Source organism: Emys orbicularis, chromosome 2 (genome assembly GCF_028017835.1).
Source record: "Emys orbicularis isolate rEmyOrb1 chromosome 2, rEmyOrb1.hap1, whole genome shotgun sequence".
In the NCBI taxonomy this organism is placed as follows: Eukaryota; Metazoa; Chordata; order Testudines; family Emydidae; genus Emys; species Emys orbicularis.
This window is the reverse complement of record NC_088684.1, coordinates 88,772,180-88,789,485: the sequence shown is the minus strand read 5'-3', so window position 1 is coordinate 88,789,485 and position 17,306 is coordinate 88,772,180. Positions and strand designations below refer to the sequence as shown.

The following is a 17,306-nucleotide window of genomic DNA, read 5'->3' as shown; positions in this document are numbered from 1 at the left end:
AACCCAATGGTGCAGAAAGCAGAAGACAGTTATTCCACTTCATGGATTTACAGCTTTGGAATCTTACCAAAAAGTAGTTGGAACAGACTATTTGTGAGGCCATTAACATGTAAACAGTGTCAGATGGAAAACACATGACAATGACCTACCATCCTAATGAAAAGTGATATTGAGTTTACTAATTCAGATAAGGGTACACAGATTGCCTTTTCTCCGAAGCGCAAAGGACTGTCACTGAAACAAATGCATGGCCCTTGTTGCAATTAATTTGATTCTTGTTCTTTTAAAGCTTTACTTGTAGATTTAATTAAAGCTTTCACACAACAGGCACATTCAGGAAGTATTTGGGTTTAATGCCTTTCTCTTGAATAAAAGAAAATAACAAAGGCTATGATTCAAATAATAACAGGCAATCATAATATATAAAGTTATTCTTAATAGGCGGGCATTGTTTTGCTCTAACAGAAGTAAACATATTACAGGACTCTTGATTGTACTTGTTATAGTTAATGTTTCATCAGAGCTTTCATTATAACCCCTATTTCAGTGGCTTAAACTGAAAAACTCTCCTTTTTGGAGTCAAAATTGTCCATGATTGGTTTCAACTCAGAGGTGAATATCTTTGAAAATATGAGCAAAGTTCCTTCAACTGCTTTCAGTGGGCAAAGATGGAAAAAGTATAAACCCACCTTTTCCCACTAAGAAAATTTTATGGTTTTAGCTCATAAATACCATAGCTCAAAATTCCCTTAACTTTAGCATATGAAATGTTCCGATAAGGTAATACTCTCTGAGGACTATTCCTTCTACCAATTTGAAGGGGGAAAAAATTAAAGTAAGTCACAAAATAAGGGAGGGATTTTCAAAACTGCTCGGTGTTGCCCTTCTCTGACTGAAGTCAATGGGAGTTTTACAATTGACTTCAATGAGAGCAGAGTTAGGGCAATGTGAATGCTTTTTGATAATCCCACCGTAAGAGTTTGAGAACTCAAGTTCTCCACATGAGCAGTTATCCTTTTTCTGACAGCACAGCTACAGGACTAACTGCAAGCACCTTCCAGGACTGGGACAGAATTATGCAGTCTGATCTCCACTAACAGCCCCTATTAATCCATGCAGAATCCAAATGCAGCTAAGGGACACGACACAGGGATCACTCTGCTGAATGGATAGCTAATATACCTGTAGAAAGTGTTCATTGTAGAAAACTTTCCCCCAGGTGGGTTTCAAAATACATATAGATTCTGTACTGAAATATTTATTTCCTTAAAAAGCTCATAAGTTGTACATGAGGGAACCTCTCTCCTGCAAAGCATATCAGTTCTGTAAGCACCTGTAAGTTTCTTAGACCTGTTAACCCAGGACACTTTTCTCCTCTAAAAATCAACAGAGAAATTAAAACACAAAAACATATGTTAATGTCACATTACAGGAATGTTCACAGTACAAATTTACTGTTCAAATTTCAGGCGATCTCTGAGCTAAGGTTCCCACAGTAATATTGACGGCAATATTGAATTCTGAACATTCCTTTTAATAAGACTCTGAGCTGCTAATACTTATGCATGTGAACAGACCTATTAAGTTCAACAGAATTTTTCCTGTATGTAAAAGTTACTTGTGTGTTTCAGTGCTGGTGTGACTGGGCGACATACATTTACAATAAATATTATGCTGTTACATATGTACCTAAAAATGTACAGAATGGGCAACGTGGCTAAGTATCAGAGGGGTAGCCGTGTTAGTCTGAATCTGTAAAAAGCAACAAAGGGTCCTGTGGCACCTTTAAGACTAACAGAAGTATTGGGAGCATAAGCTTTCGTGGGTAAGAACCTCATTTCTTCAGATGCAAGACGTGGCTAAGTTAACTTCACTGTGAGAATACTGAACTTTTTCAACTCCTAACCGTTGAGGGCCAGATCCTAGGAGGAGTTTGGGAATGACATTAGCCAGAGAGGTTGTGGGGCAAAAGCTTGTTATGTAAGGATTCCCCAATGCTGCTCCTGTGCCACACTTGCTTGCTTTCCATATCCCAAAAAGGAAGCAAGGCTTTGGGGGAAGGGGAGAATCATGGGGTTTCTCTGCGGCTGACTTGCCCTCATACAGTTATTGCAGTGGGGCCCAATTTAGAGCAGCGCTGACAGTACTCTAACTGAGAAACAAACCAGTCCCTATCTGGCCCCAGTAGTCTTAACTCTGCCCCTCTTCTTCATGGGTCCTTTGCTGAGTGGATATTAGCCAGACTCAAGATGTAGCCTGACATGCTTACATTAGTAAAGAATGTTGCAAAATTATTTGCAAATGCCCTCTCTAAAAGACCCTTACTGATTATGCACTGCTTACTTTTGCTACATTTGTAAAATTCTATGTTAATGTGTTAGTGTCCCCAAATAATACCCCAAATGTTTGATTCCTACAGAAGCAGCTGGAGTATACTTTGAATTCGTAAGTTTTCATCATGAATGGGTGAATACACTGCATTTATGTTGCTGCTTTTTGCCACAAACATTTGAATTGTTGTATTGTCTAAACTGACGATAATGCATGTTAAAATATTTATAGATATCTACAGATTTATAGATGTTAGGGTTTTAGCTCATAAATACCATGCTCAAAATTCCCTTAACTTTAACATATGAAATGTTCCGATAAAGTATTATTCTCTGAGGACTATTCCTTCTACCAATTTGAAGGGGGGTGGAATTAAAGTAAGTAGAAATCATTTATTAAAATATTTCTTAAATTTTTTCTTTTTCCTTTTAAATGCTTAAAATCATGTAGTGTTGTTGCTTGTCACATAACTTTCGTATCAATACCAGCCAATGGATGACAACATGATACAAAAAATGTGAGGCGATAAATATTTTTATCTGTAGACATCTTACAGGTTTCTTTTACATAGGTAATGAAAATTGATGGACTCAATGCATTGGAGACAAGTCCTTGTTATTACTCTAGAGAAGGCAGGTGCAATATTATAATGGTTCATATAATATAATCAGCAAACATTATACCTCCTGTAAGCAGCATTTGACAGTAACTAAGTCTCCCTATCTGAGCAAGGCTCCCATTGAAGTAAATAGGAGGTCAAAGGGAGATGATTTCACCATAGAGATGTAGTCTAGGCTGACTGGGAGATACATTGGTGGGCTCTAAAATCCTCAGTCAGAATTAAAAGTTGTACCTCCCATAATAAAATCTGCGGGAGAACGGTAGCAGCACTGGCACCTGGCATTTTTCAGGGTGAATTCCCTTTCCCCTTCCCCAGGCAGTTTTCTCTACATGTATATATAGAGTGCAAAGAGAAGTGCTCCATGCCTGCAAGTGGAAATTTGGTCCACAGTACATATATTACACACTAATCTCATACATGTTAGGAGTAAACCGTTGGGAGTAAACAGAGTGTACACGGATGTGGCATTAATTGAATATCATCTTGCTTTTCTAGGTTTTGGATATATTCTTAGCAGTACCTACCCAATATTCTACTTTATTAAAAATAAGTATATGACATTCAACAGTATATAGTAAAAATAATTACATTCCCCATGTTATTGTTTGAAGTAAAATATTTTCTTTCCACTTAAATGCTCTTTTAAATAGCCTCTTTTGTTACAAAAAACTACAGTAGAGAGAGATCAGAAAGAATAAGGGGAGAGGAAAGGTGATCTTGTGGCTAAAGGGATGAGGTTTTGAATTTGGACGACTTGGTTTCAATTCCCAGTTCTGCCCCAGGCTCCTTATGTGACCTGGGACAAGTAATTTAATTTCTTTGTGCCTCAGTAGCCACCTGCAAAACCGGAATATTAATAATTCCTTATTCCAGCTATTTACCTGTTTTTAGACTGAAAGATCTTTGGGGCACACACACTCTGTGTGTGTACAGTGCCTAGCACAATGCGGTCCCAACCTGGGAAGAAGTAATTAGTCATTTTTTTCTGGATGTCATGTTTAGACACAAGTCAATTTGAAAGGGCTCAACGAAAGAGTTGGAGGGAAGGAAGTGGAGGATGCACTAGCAGACTGCATACTCTAAGACTCTGGAGACAAAGGGCAGCAGGGGAAAGGATGGAAGTAAGAGAAGGAGGTGGATTTGAAGATAATATTTTCCAATCAGAATAAACATGACAGTGATTGCAGGAAGAGGGAAAGGAGCCCAAGGAAAGAGAACAGCTAAAGAGAAGGAGGAGGGAGGAAGGAACAGCGAGGAGAGAAGATGAAAAGGGACAAAGTCAACAAAATAGGATGCAGGAAAACTTGAATATTGCAGACTAGGAGGGTGGAACTTGGAGATATACCTATCTCATAGAACTGGAAGGGACCTTGCAAGGTCATCAAGTCCAGCCCCCTGCCTTCACTAGCAGGACCAAGTACTGATTTTGCCCCAGATTTGTGGTGAAAGAGAAAAAAAGCTGGAGAAAAAAGGGAGACAAAGGTAGGGTTTAAAGGTAAATTAGAACACAAAGTAATTTTGTTTGTAGATGGAGAGTGATACTTGCAAAGAACATTTAACCAATGTACAGTACTCCAGTCTTACTGTTCTAAATCCAACAAAAGGGAGGCAGAGTTGCAGTACTTTATTCAATGTACATCTAAGTATATTCCTGCTGGGAGCATATGTTCAGTCTCTATAGGCAACAAGAGCTGGTTTCCCTCGCTGGACTTTCATTTTACCATTTTAAAAAAAAAATTGGTGTACAGTTTGTAGACTATAGAATATTAAAATAATGTCCATGATGTCTCATTGTTAGTAGTAACAGTAGTACTGGTATTGTGATAACAACTAGATGTCCCTGTTAAGGATCAGGGCCCCATTGTGTACACGTAACAGTCCCTGCCTCCAACATTTTACAATCTAAATAAATGTCAACCACTTCATTATTTCATTTGATCCTTTTAGAATATTACAGTCCACCATCCTGCAGTCCTTTTGAAGGCCAAACTCCCACTGACACTGAGGCAAAATTGGGCCTGAAAATGATGATAATCTTATTGTTGTGTGCATATTGAATAATCTAGGAAATGTTTGTAGTAGGTGAACGAAGACTTTAAATGCAAGTCTATCCTAATCAGCTACTTACTGTAACTGATAGGCATATTCTTATAAGCATTAACACAGTGGGCTAGATGCATTGCCCCTATTCTGGCTGCTTGTACTGCCTGGCAACACTTTGCAAGGTTAATCTCTGAGTGGCCTTAAACAAGCTCAAATGGCACTAACCACATGCTCCTCCCATCCCCCAACCTGTGTAAAGAGCATGACTAGAGAATGATTTCTTCGGGTGTACTGAGTCTCTTTCAGACAAGTTAGAGTAACCCCAAGGCTGTTCTAACTTGTGCCCCTAAGATTAGAGGACCAGAAAGAGGGAGAAAAATTATCCCCTCCCACAGATGCGCTGAGTGTAGCTTAGGAACACCTAAGCATGTGGCCCAACATCTGACTTTGTTGTATCTCAGATTTTAGAATTAATGTGAGAAATCTCAGCAGAAGCCATCCTGAGTTTCAGTCACTAAAAAGAAAAATAAATTGGCTTCTGTATATGCTTTGCAGCTCAGCACAGGTAGTAGTAGGTTTTATCTGGCATAAGCTCTATAAAATTCTCCTCTACTCCAGATGCTGCCTCCTCTTATTTGGATCATTGCTGCTGTTGGGTTGGCACAAGAACTAACCAGAACTATGCAAGATTCTTCTGACAGTAATATGAATTTCTTTCTGTAGCTTATTTCAAATCAGCAGTAAAATAAAGTATTTGATAATTTCACTCTCCTCGTATATCATAACTGAAAAATAAGCTTGCTTCCAACCACCATGATAATTCTTGCAAAATTATTTCTTTTTTTATTGGGGCACTTTGTCAAGGCTGATAAGACTTACAAAGTTGTGTTTTGATTTGTGATCACCTCATACTATCCTTCCACTCTGCCTGCCTGCTTAGTTCTTGCGAACGGCAATTTGGCCAGTTCCATCTATGAAGTACCTCCACTGACTTCACTAAAGTTCCGCTTCGGATGAGTTTGAGCCATTTTCTTGAAATGTGCAAGAAAATTGTTCACTAATGGCAGAATCTTGAAGTATCTGCTCACAATGGAAGCAGAGGGTCAGAATGACAAATTAGCCCAACTGTTGTGAAAGCAGCAGATGAGGGTGACTGAAGCATTTTTTTAATTCTCCAATGTCCCAGTAAGACATTTCATCGCAGGAGAACAATAGCAAAAAAAAAATGAAAGAGAGAAAAACAGGAAGTGCATGCCATTCAAAGCAAATGGCCCTTGTCCTTCACTGAGGATCTTGCAGTAGCACTGTATCCTTTTCAGTTGCATTATGGTAGAGAAGAAGCTCAAGGAAGAAAAGTGGAAAAGAAGAGAAAAGAAGGGGGGGGGGGGAAAAGGATGCACAAACTCTTTATACTGAGAAGATTTTCCTTGAGGAAATGAGAGAATACTGACAGATGCTACCTTGAGACAGATTATCATTAATCTAGTTATAACCCCTGCTGATACGGTCAAATAAAAGTATTTCAGCCAAAGCATCATTTATGGGATTCAAGGGGTATTCAACGGATTAAAGACTAAAAAGTTCAAACAAAAATATAATTACTCCGGAAAGCTAATACAATACTAATGACTAAAGAAACTCAGTGCCCTATTCTGACATCATTCAAGAGACAGCAACATCATGTTATAGCTGCTCTTTGCTGTATAATACAAGAGACTAAATCTATGGTATATTAATGAAAAGAAGTTTTAGGTTGGTTTCACAATATTACTTCCCCCCACCTTTTTATTTTTTTTTTTTTTTTTTTTAAAACAGAAGTCTCAGTTGCACACAAAGCAACATTTACCTCATTGTCCTACTCAGCAGACACCTGATGGCACATGGTTCGATATTTCATTAAATCACCCTGCAAACTAACAACTCAATCTATTAGAAAACTACAGTCCTTAAGCAACAAAAATTACTTAGCAAATTGTGGTTTCACCATGCAGTATAGCCTATTTGGTGCTAAGACATTTATAGCATCAGTGTTGTAGCATATTATGGGACTAAGGAGCACCTGTTTTCAAGGACATTACCCTTCTTAGACAGCAAATACCAATACTTAACAGGAAAAAAAAATCCCCAAGCACTGTTGAGATTTGCAGTGAAAGATTTTAAAGTTGTGCTTTAGTTATCTGTGAATCCAGAATGAGATGTCAGAGACAGAAAGGCATGAAATAGTCAATTGTCCTTTTTACCTTAGGGGTGTTTCTATTTTAGCCTTGAGGAAAGTGAATGAATATTATTCAGCGTATAATGTCCTCTTTTAAGGCTCTATTCAACAAAATAGTCTGCCCAGACTGACTGCTGGTGTATCCAAGTGTGATTGATTTGGGAACCAAAAGTCTTAGCAAACTCTGAACACCAGCAGGAACAGAAGTATGTATTTAGTCCTTTCTTCCACACCTTTACAGTGAACATGGCCCACACTGATGAAGTGGTGACACTGATTGAGCCAAGTTCAATTATATTAGTCTGGATTGAAAGACATGACTAAACTTTCACTAATGAGGAGAGAACAAATGATATAGACAGCAAAGTCCCTTTTCTATCAACATACTACTGTAGTTTAGCTTCTAAAGCTGTGGTACATACAAAAAATAATACATGTAAACTGAGACTGGCTCTTTAAGAAGAGGAAAAAAACCCACCTTCAGCTCATCTGAAAATTTACTGCTTGACACTGAGGGAGCACGGATTGTAACTAAATGTAATTGTATGACCAGCATAGCAATCAATCAACTCTGATATCAATCCTCACTCTGTAGTATAACAAAAATCTAGCACACTGCAGATTAAGGTTTCTCATTCAAGAGAACTGGGCTAAAATACTTTGGTAGTCTGGAGGAGTACCTCCAGAAAATGGCAGTGCCCACCTACCTGTTGATGTAAAAGGGGTAAGTTTAGAGTATGAATCTAAAGGTTCCCTGGAAAAGATGACCTAAAGCAAAGTTATTCCTCCAAGTCAACTCATTTTGTGATATGATCTCTGTATCACTTCATAAAAATTATTTTAATTTGTCTAACCGTGGCTCTGGGTGAGAAAACTTGCTAAAAAATTCAGAAAGATCTTAAAGAAAACAAACTTTTATATAATAGTATTCTGAATTTTAAATGGCATTTGGCTGGTTCTTTTGTGTATATTTTCTGTGTGGGAACATGTATGTAATATGTGGCTGTAAAACAATCCAGTTATTTGATTGGGGGAATGGTGAAGAAGCCGGGAATTAGCAGAAGGAAAAATATATATATATATATATATATATATATATATATATATATATATATATATATATATATATATATATATATATATAAAAAGAGGAAGGAAGACTCTTGTGATTTTTTAATTGACAAAAACATATTAGTTTTGAGATTTCTTATTATCTGCATTTAAGACGTAGATATTGTGCCTCTTCATAGAAACACACAGCAAATAGCCCAGCAGTATGTATTTTTTCTGTGTAGTAGGCATAAGGATTTTCTGAAACATGTTCATTTGTTATTGTAGACACTGTTGATTCAGCAAACACTTCAATTTATGTCATTATAGACATCTGCAGCCATCTGCACCAAAATGTATGGGACAACATCCCCAAATCCTGGAAGACTAGCTTGCAAGACAGGATTCTGATGATTTCACTGACCACCAACATCACATTTTTTGTGGTTACAGAGCTGTTATTAAAGAACCAAACTTCAATATCTATAAACTTTGTAGGTATCTTACAGGGGTTCTAAGTGGACATTGTAAATATACAACTGGTGTAACAGATCTAATGGTCAGCTCAACATATTCATGTTCTTCTAACCTCAGGAGATAATTTCTTCCAAAAGCTCTCTTCTCTGGAACAAGTTTTATAGCTAGTTAGAGGGATGCTAGCTCATGTAACTTCCTCCCACACTCCAGTATTTTTGTTTCTAATTCTCTCCTTCACCTGGGAATTTGCAGCCAGCTGGAGTTCTAGGAGCAACTCCAATGTGTGACTGAGGATGGGAATATAGAACTGACTCCAGCACCAGTGGAAATTTTCTACATAAATGGAAGGTTTTAAGTGTGACCACTGTACAATTCCTAAAATGCTCAGTAAGTGGCCTCATGTCATTCCCAAGATCTTAAATGCCACATTTTGGATATTTTCATATTGCAGATTATAAGGTCTTCTGTCAACTATTTTTGTCTTTTGTGCCATCAGATACTGTGAAAGTCATGATAGGTTTAGGAAGAGTCACAGATTTGGCTTCTGTACAGAGGTCTCATGCAGAAGGCCTAAATCCAGCATTTAAATATGGCAGAGAGGGGATATTTTGAGCCTGCTCAATAAGGAACAACCTCCCAGGCTATGGAGCTCAAATAGGCAACAGAGGACAATTGTGTCTTAGTGGGGCCCTTTATTGTGCTATTTTTATGAGTGGGAAGGTGTGATTTTCATATGTTTTTATTAACTATTACTAATGCTTTTGAGAGTGAGTGAAGAAGTTGAATTTTTACAGGTGAGTAGTTTTGACCATCTCTGAGCCAAACAAGACTATCAGGGCAAAGATACAGAACTATTTTTGGAACATAGGAATTTTCATGTTGGACCAGACTTGTGGTCCATCTAGTGCAGTATCATGTCACCACAGTGGCCAGTGCCAATGGTAAAGAATTGTGTGATTAAAATAATTAAAACACACAGTGATTGGTTTTGGGTTCTAGGTGGAGAGTTTCTGGGGACTGAGGATCTGTAAGGTGCGCACTGGGTGTATGCATGGTGCAGAACATTGCTAGGTACTGGGCTGGTGACAGTTGTGCTGCTCTTAATAGGAGTTGGCCAGCCCAAGGTGGGGAAATTGGGTTCTCTTGCCTCTTGTCCCCCTTTCTCACACAATGTTTAGCTATGGGGAAAGGGCCTCTTCCCCTAGGGCTGAGCCCCATGTAGGCAGATGGGAGGGGGAAGAGATGTAGCAATGCTGGGCTGCAGGAGAAGGGAAGAGAACTTCTCTTTCTCTCTCCTTTACTTATCCCTGATGGGACCTACTACCCCTGGGATTTAGATGCAGCCAGTGATGCCCACTCCTCCCATGATTTTATTTGAGACTCAAAATAGTTGGGGTTTTTCCTAAAGTCCCAACTCCTGCATTTATGGGATTACATGAGAATATTAGCTTTCATTTTTAAGTAAGTTTCTAGCCCTGATGGATTGCAGAAAAAACCCTTGATAATGTGAACTGTAAAGGCTGAACAAAAAAAAAAACACACAAAAAAAAAAGGCAAAAGTAAGAACCAAACATTTATTGTTTTTTAAATCTCATTATTTGGGGGGAGGTTTGACTTATGATTTTTTAATTCCTGGAGGTGTTAATACTGCTTCTTTTTTGTTTGTTTTATATTTTGTTTTCAACCCTTGCAATTCATTTTTAGGTCATGTCCCATCAGCTGAAAATCACTGGCCTAATATCTAAAGCCCGGAATGATTTTCATTTTTAGGCAAATTGGGAAAAGATTTTATTTCCATTTACCTACAATATCACAAATGACTTGTGATAAGGCACAGTTCTTAGCAAGAAACCAAAAAAACCCAACCATCCAGTTCTATGCAATTATGTTGAGTAAATATTTAAATTTTAAATCACCTTCACAACAAACCATCTCAGATATTAATCTCAACCTAGCGGTCAACAGCAACAAGAAACGTTACCTTTGCAGCCATGTCATTTGAATTTTGAACACATTTTATGTGTGGCTACCTGGTGATGTAATATCTTCCTAACTCATTGCAGTTGGTTAGTGCAATCAGTTACTAGTCTGTTCCCAAGCTCAGGCCTCATCTATACTTGAGAATATGCCCAGTTAATCAGCCAGTAGCCAGAAACTGGGGTAAACTCAACAGTTTTCCTTATCTACTGCTGGGGTTTGCACCAGTGCATCCTGGCTTCTAGGCACTATTGCTAAACTCAAAGGATAGATATGGCCTTGGTCTAATCTCAAACAAAATAAAAGACTTAAAAAAAGTTAATGGTTATGGCCAGAACAATGGGACTTGTTCTTACGTGATCTACAGGCTTTTCTAGTTCATCAGCTAAACTGGAGTTACATAATAAGCTACTAATGTAATTTTACTGCTCTCACTAATGTCATTGGGGTTCTGTCCATCAAAACATGTCAGGAGAAAACAGAATTATGTCTGTGCTGGTTGTCATCTTGAGGAAACTAGTCATTATACATGAACATCACGAATGGCAGCTTATCTATTCTTACTTCTCCCACATGGACTAGACAGTTAAGTCCAGGGAACTACTGCAAAGTTAACTACTACAGAATGTTCTATAATCTTATGAACAAAAGAACTCACACAGACTTAACTACTCGCTTCCAGCCCAAACAATTTGCTCCCTGATTGTGGTGAATGGTATAGAATACAATAGTGACTCGGCCAAGGGAATAATGGGAGGAATGTTTCTGGCATAAGCACCAAAGCCTATTATGGAGAAAGATTATTATTAATGGCAGCGCTCAACTCCTTCCTGTGTGACATCTCTTGACTGGCTACCTAGTAAATACAAGATAAAATGATATGTTGTGTGTCAAATATGCACAGCTGTAGCTAACACCTCTAATGATCCAGCAGCAGTGCAAGCTATCTGCCAATTTTAAAAAAATATTAGAATGGTTTTAGAGGTGGCAGGTCATTAGGAAGAGAGGAAACTTTGCTGCATGCAAGACAATGATATATATTTTAGTACATAGGTTCCTGGATGATGTGACTGGATGGATGTCACATCCTATGCTTGCAATGTCTGATCAGTAAACTTTAATATGATACCCAGAATACTGATGATAAATTAAGGATGGCACCATACTTCAACCCAGATTCTTTGGGGACTCTTTTAAAAATAAACCATGTGCTAAAATCAATATCTACTTCCACTTTCCTAGATCAGTTAAGAAAAATGGCATAAATTCTGTATTGACTTGCAACCCACTGATTTCAGTGGGAGTTACGTATGCTGTAAAGCAGTGTAGAATTTGGTCCTTTCCCAGTGCCCATTTTTCTCTACTTACTTTTCTGTACTGCGTATGAACATAAAAGAAAATAACATGGCAGGAAACTAGGTCTTACATGGACAATTTCAAGGTCAACATTTTCTAAAGTCTAAAAACCAACTTCAGCAGCGGAGCCTACATACATTTGTGGGTTACAAGCAAATATATGAACAATCATGATATACATATGGCTAAGCTGAGTAATCACCCATATCCATATTATCCATATTGTCCCTTTGTGTGATATTACATCCTGACTTGTCCTTATCCTGTAATTGGAGCTATGTGGGCACAAGGGTCTGCCTGTGTGGGTCCAGTTACAGGATCAGGGCTTGTAAAATCTTTGGGATAGCAATGTATCTCTTGTGTGCCTTTTGTGAAGGGCCTAGCACACTTGGAGGTAAAATAAGTAGTAATAATTTTGGCTTACAAACTTTGAGAGTGATCTGTCCCATCTTTAATCCCTGTTTAAGTAATTCATATATACTTGTAAACCCAAGCATACATATGTGTGTACTAAATCTATATTATACACACTATACATCACAAGTGTGCTTATTTTCATACCAAAAACTGTTGAAAGATTGTAACTGGGATTGCAAAGTAAAGCATTTGGAAGTTAGGAAATGACAGAATTAAGGTTAAGAATTAAGGTTACCTATGCAATTTGTGTGTATTATGATACAATCTTTAGTTACATAGTTTTTTAAGCACAAGTCCCCTTCATCCATTAATATACAGGATGCTCAGTGAATGAAGCAGCAGTTCAGCATTTTTCTCTGTCCTCTAAATTCGCTGTATAATCCCCCACCATGCATCGAATACAGATTTTTTAAAATTTCCCCATGAACTCTTTTATTGTGCTCATCTCTGTAAGATCTGAATATCTTACAAACACTTATACATTTATTTTCAAAACTCTCCTGTGAGATAGAAAGTATTTTTATTCCCATTTTACAGATCGAGAGCTGAGGCAGAGAGAGATTTAGGCCAAAATTTGCTAAGGAGTCCACTAATTTTGGGTGTCTCAGTGAGTGCCCAGCTTCAGACACCTAAGGCTTTTTTCAAAGGTGCCGAGTTGGGTACTTCATTTCAATTTGAGTGCTGTGTGTTGAGCACTTTTGAAAATCAGGCCCCACATGTCTCAAATTGGGTACCTGAAAAACACAGATTTATTGACAGTCTCCAAAAATGATGGTTTAAGCAACTTGCCCAGCATCACATAGGAAGTCTGTGACAGATCTATGGATAGAATCCAGTCTCTTGAGTCTTAACCTATGCCTTAAAAACCAGACCATCCAACTGCCCTCTGATTCAATCAATACACACACCTTCCAACCTCTGCTGAGAATGAGGTAAGATTCCTACAGGCCATAGCCTCATCCACTGCACAACCGTATCTCATTCACCATTCATTGGGTGCAATGAATGAAACGGGTCCTGTGAAAAAAAGTATTATGTGATTACACTATTAAAGACTGCATCAAAACACTTGATTTCTTTATATATAGAAAACTATCTTTCTTCAGGTCCATATACTTCCTGAAGCTCATACACTTCCTGTTAAATCGGTGTTGTGCCTTTTAGATCCACTCAAAGAACGGCAACTCTTGACATTTATGCACCATCTTTATTTATGAAATAAAAGGAAAATCTGCAGAGCAAATGGATGCAAATCCTTGTACACACGTCCACACATCACAATATTTTGAGCAGGACAAATGAGAAGGAAAACCCTAAATCAGTCCTAAAAAGAATTTGTCTTCCAAAAATATTTGTAAAATGCCAGTGAGATTTATGATGCCTACCACTATTTTTCAATTAAAAAAATTAATCATATTACTGTATTCAAAAATACTGAAACACACAGTATGAGGCAAAGGAAACCATAAGAAAATGTCAAATTGGTTAAAATGACATGAAATTATTAACCATTATTAGTTGTTTTTAGCACTGTAAAACTTCCTTTGTGAAACTCAAACACTTTGAAGTTCCATCATTAGGATTCACTATTCACGCATGGAACAACATGGCAGAAAGCATGTCTCTGATGATGCACAAAGAAGTTACTTACAGGTAATAAGTGTAGGAGTGATAGCTTCTTCTGCCATGATGGTGGAAGGATTTAGGCAGTGGTGGAAAAGATGAAATGGAAGGAAAGAAAAGCCAAATATTAATGTATGAAAAATCAAGATGAACTGAGACCAGAAGTGGTGACACAAATGAAAGGTAGTACAAATGCATCTCAGGCATATCATGCAATATCTGTCCATTCCAGATATGACATAAATCTACATAAAATTTTAAGCAGTAAAATACATAATACCTCACTGAAATGTTAAATTAGACAGTTTAAAACAAGTATAACAGCTAAGTAACATATTAGATACATAATAGTTATGTATTATATACATCCATATAATACATACACAGACACAGACACAGACACACACACACACACACACAGAGACGTAAGGTGCTAAACAAGCTTTTATTTCACATTGTATTAATTGGTTTAGGAAGGACATGGCATCTCTACTGCATTAGTTAGAAGTTTAGGAATGAAAAGTCTTAGAATGCTTATAAAGTAGCTTCTCTTCCTGGCAGAGTACTGTGGAGTTTTTTTGGAGGCTCTTTCTAGTTGCTCTCGTTCCTTAGAGACATTAAAACTTAGCCTACCATGGATATGATTAGCCTGACTTGTCACCCAAAGCTTGTTTCCAGAAAGCCAAATAAACTGTCAAAGTATGTTTCCACTTTTCATTAGGCATTTCATTGCAGAAGAAAAATGAAATAACTTCCTTGTCCCTTTGTGTCAGAATTACTTTTATAACCTTGGCTATATTACTTCACAAAGAGTGAAATTCACTCCTTCCCCAAGTAAAAGGACTATATTCAGGGATCACAGTGGAGGTTTACTGGTGGTGTGAAGACAGAATCCATCCCCAGTCTGTGGGCAGAATCCTGCACCTCTCCTATTTCTGCCTCTGGGAATACTACAAAAGGCCACTTGGATCCCAAGCCTCTTCATCCATGTAAGCATGGATCCAGTGCTCTTTCCCACCTGAGCTCCCTCACAATGATTCCCTCCACTCCACATTCAGAGCCAGTGAGGAACCCGCTGCTGCAGTGGGCAGAGTGCACAGGGCCTCCTGCCCAGCTGCGCCGCCTGCTGCTGCACCTCTCTCCCTCCCTGATCAAGGCTCCTGAAAGCAGGGAGGGGCAAAGCCCTCCACAAAGGGATGAATTTCACCCTGCTCAGATTCAAAATATTGATTCTAATTAAAAAGAAGCTTATTCTCCAAAAACCATCGCCTCGCCATAGCTACAAATAATGTTAATGTACTGGTAAGATAAAAGACTGAAATAAACTGGGTAGGCATCTGTAATTCTCACAGCACACAGATACAGTGCTTTGACTATGGCAAAAACTTGTAAACAGGCCTACCAAAGGACTACCACAAATGCTAACTTGCCTTAGGCTACATGCTGCAGGCATCCCTTTGAAAACTAGGCTTTCATCACATTTTCTCTCTCATCTTCTTTGTTTGAGGATGCCTTCAGAAATATTTTCCAGTTTTTATTCCCATTTTTCTGATACTTAACAGTATTGTTTAAACACAAAAGGCTGGTACTGAATATTTAATCATATGTGGCACATTTGCAAAATGCACACCTGTTAAAACTGGATTTAAAAAGAGAACCAAGAATACGGTAACAGGAAGGCTATGGATAAAATCCTGCACTTCTTACTCAGGTATATCTGCTACTAAATTCAGTGCCTGCAGGAAGGGTGCAGGATTGGGCTGTATGAAAACGGTTCTGGTTACTTATATTGTGTTGGGAGGAGGTTGTTTTGGTATGAGGTATAATCATAATTATCTTTTTTTCCCCTTCTCTTTTCAGAAATTATTCATTATCTAGCTCCCATTTAGAATCTCATGACACCGCAAACCCTATTCCTTGCCATATGTTGCCGTGACAGAGATTTAATGTAATTAGTACAAATGTTCTCATACATCTAAAAGATATATAGCAATTTTAGAAACAACAATAAATATAATTAATCAGTGCAGCACGGCTGGTGCTTGTACGCATAATTCTGCCAAACATGTTATTGAGATAAATTATTCTGTTTAAAAAATGTTGAAAACTCAGGTGCTTTAATTTGTGTGACTACATCAAATTACAATTTGATATAATAGGAGAAAAATTAAATGTCTCATGTTCAAGTTATTTTTATACTGAGTTCTTATAATGTGAGCAAGAAGTTTTAGAAGATGAGACTCCTTGAAAATTAGATTCTGAAGTTTTAAATCCCCAACAATTCTGAGGTGCCGCAAAGAGAAAATTCGTTATAAAAATATAATGTTCTAAACCTGGGTAATTTAAGAAATAGAAAACTAAGACTTACAAAAACATTAGATCATTTAGCAAAGACACTGTCCATGCTTTGGAAAAATCTCAGTTTTAGAAAAGCAACCTTAAAAACTGAGTTCCATTTTACTTTTGATATATGTGGATAGGTCCTTTGGCATGTTTTATAAGTGGAGGTTAACCCAGGTGGCATAGTTAGTATAGTGGCTTCTGCGCCACCCCTCTTCTACAGCTGGCATAGAAGGCATGGCAAAGGGAAAGGAGGGCCTGGTTGGGTCTTCCCCTTGACCTGAGTTATCCCTTGTTTCCATACTGACTGCTGGGAAATGTTGGCAGCTGGTGGAAATTAGAACAATCTGAGCTACATCAAGGGAGTGGACTAGTGCAGTTAGTCTCAACCAGGGGTCCGGAGCCCCCAGGGGACAATGAGCAGGTTTCAGGGGGTCCACCAAGCATGGCTGGTATTAGACTCGCTAGGGCCCAAGGCAGAAAGCCAAATCCCTGCCATGTGGGACTGCAGCCCGGGGCCCCGAGCCCCACCACCTGGGGCTGAAGCTGAAGCCTGAGCAACTGAGCTTTGTGTTGCCCCTTATGGTATGGGGCTCTGGGTAATTGCCCTGCTTGCTATCCCCCTAACACCGGCCCTGGCTTTTATATGCAGAAAAACAGTTGTTGTGGCACAGGTGGGCCATGGAGTTTTTATATCATGTTGGGGGTGGGAGGGGGAGGGCTCAGAAAGAAAAAGGTTGAGAACCCCTGGACTAGTGCACTGCAAGCTCAGCACCAGAGAGTGGAAAGGGCATTCTTGAGTAGCACTAAGCATTCCTTATCCATTTAAACAGATACATACATTAGAAACTATTA

The 17,306-nt window shown here is 38.4% G+C and overlaps 1 protein-coding gene across 1 annotated transcript in view; it reads right to left on the bottom strand.

The window, feature by feature from the left end:
* Positions 1 to 17,306, bottom strand: part of PTPRM (protein tyrosine phosphatase receptor type M) — a 712,503-nt gene that overhangs the window by 192,494 nt on the left and 502,703 nt on the right. The window contains exon 16 of the mRNA XM_065399529.1: positions 14,140 to 14,169. Coding sequence (XP_065255601.1) covers positions 14,140 to 14,169 — 30 coding nt within the window. The remainder of the gene's footprint in view (positions 1 to 14,139; positions 14,170 to 17,306) is intronic.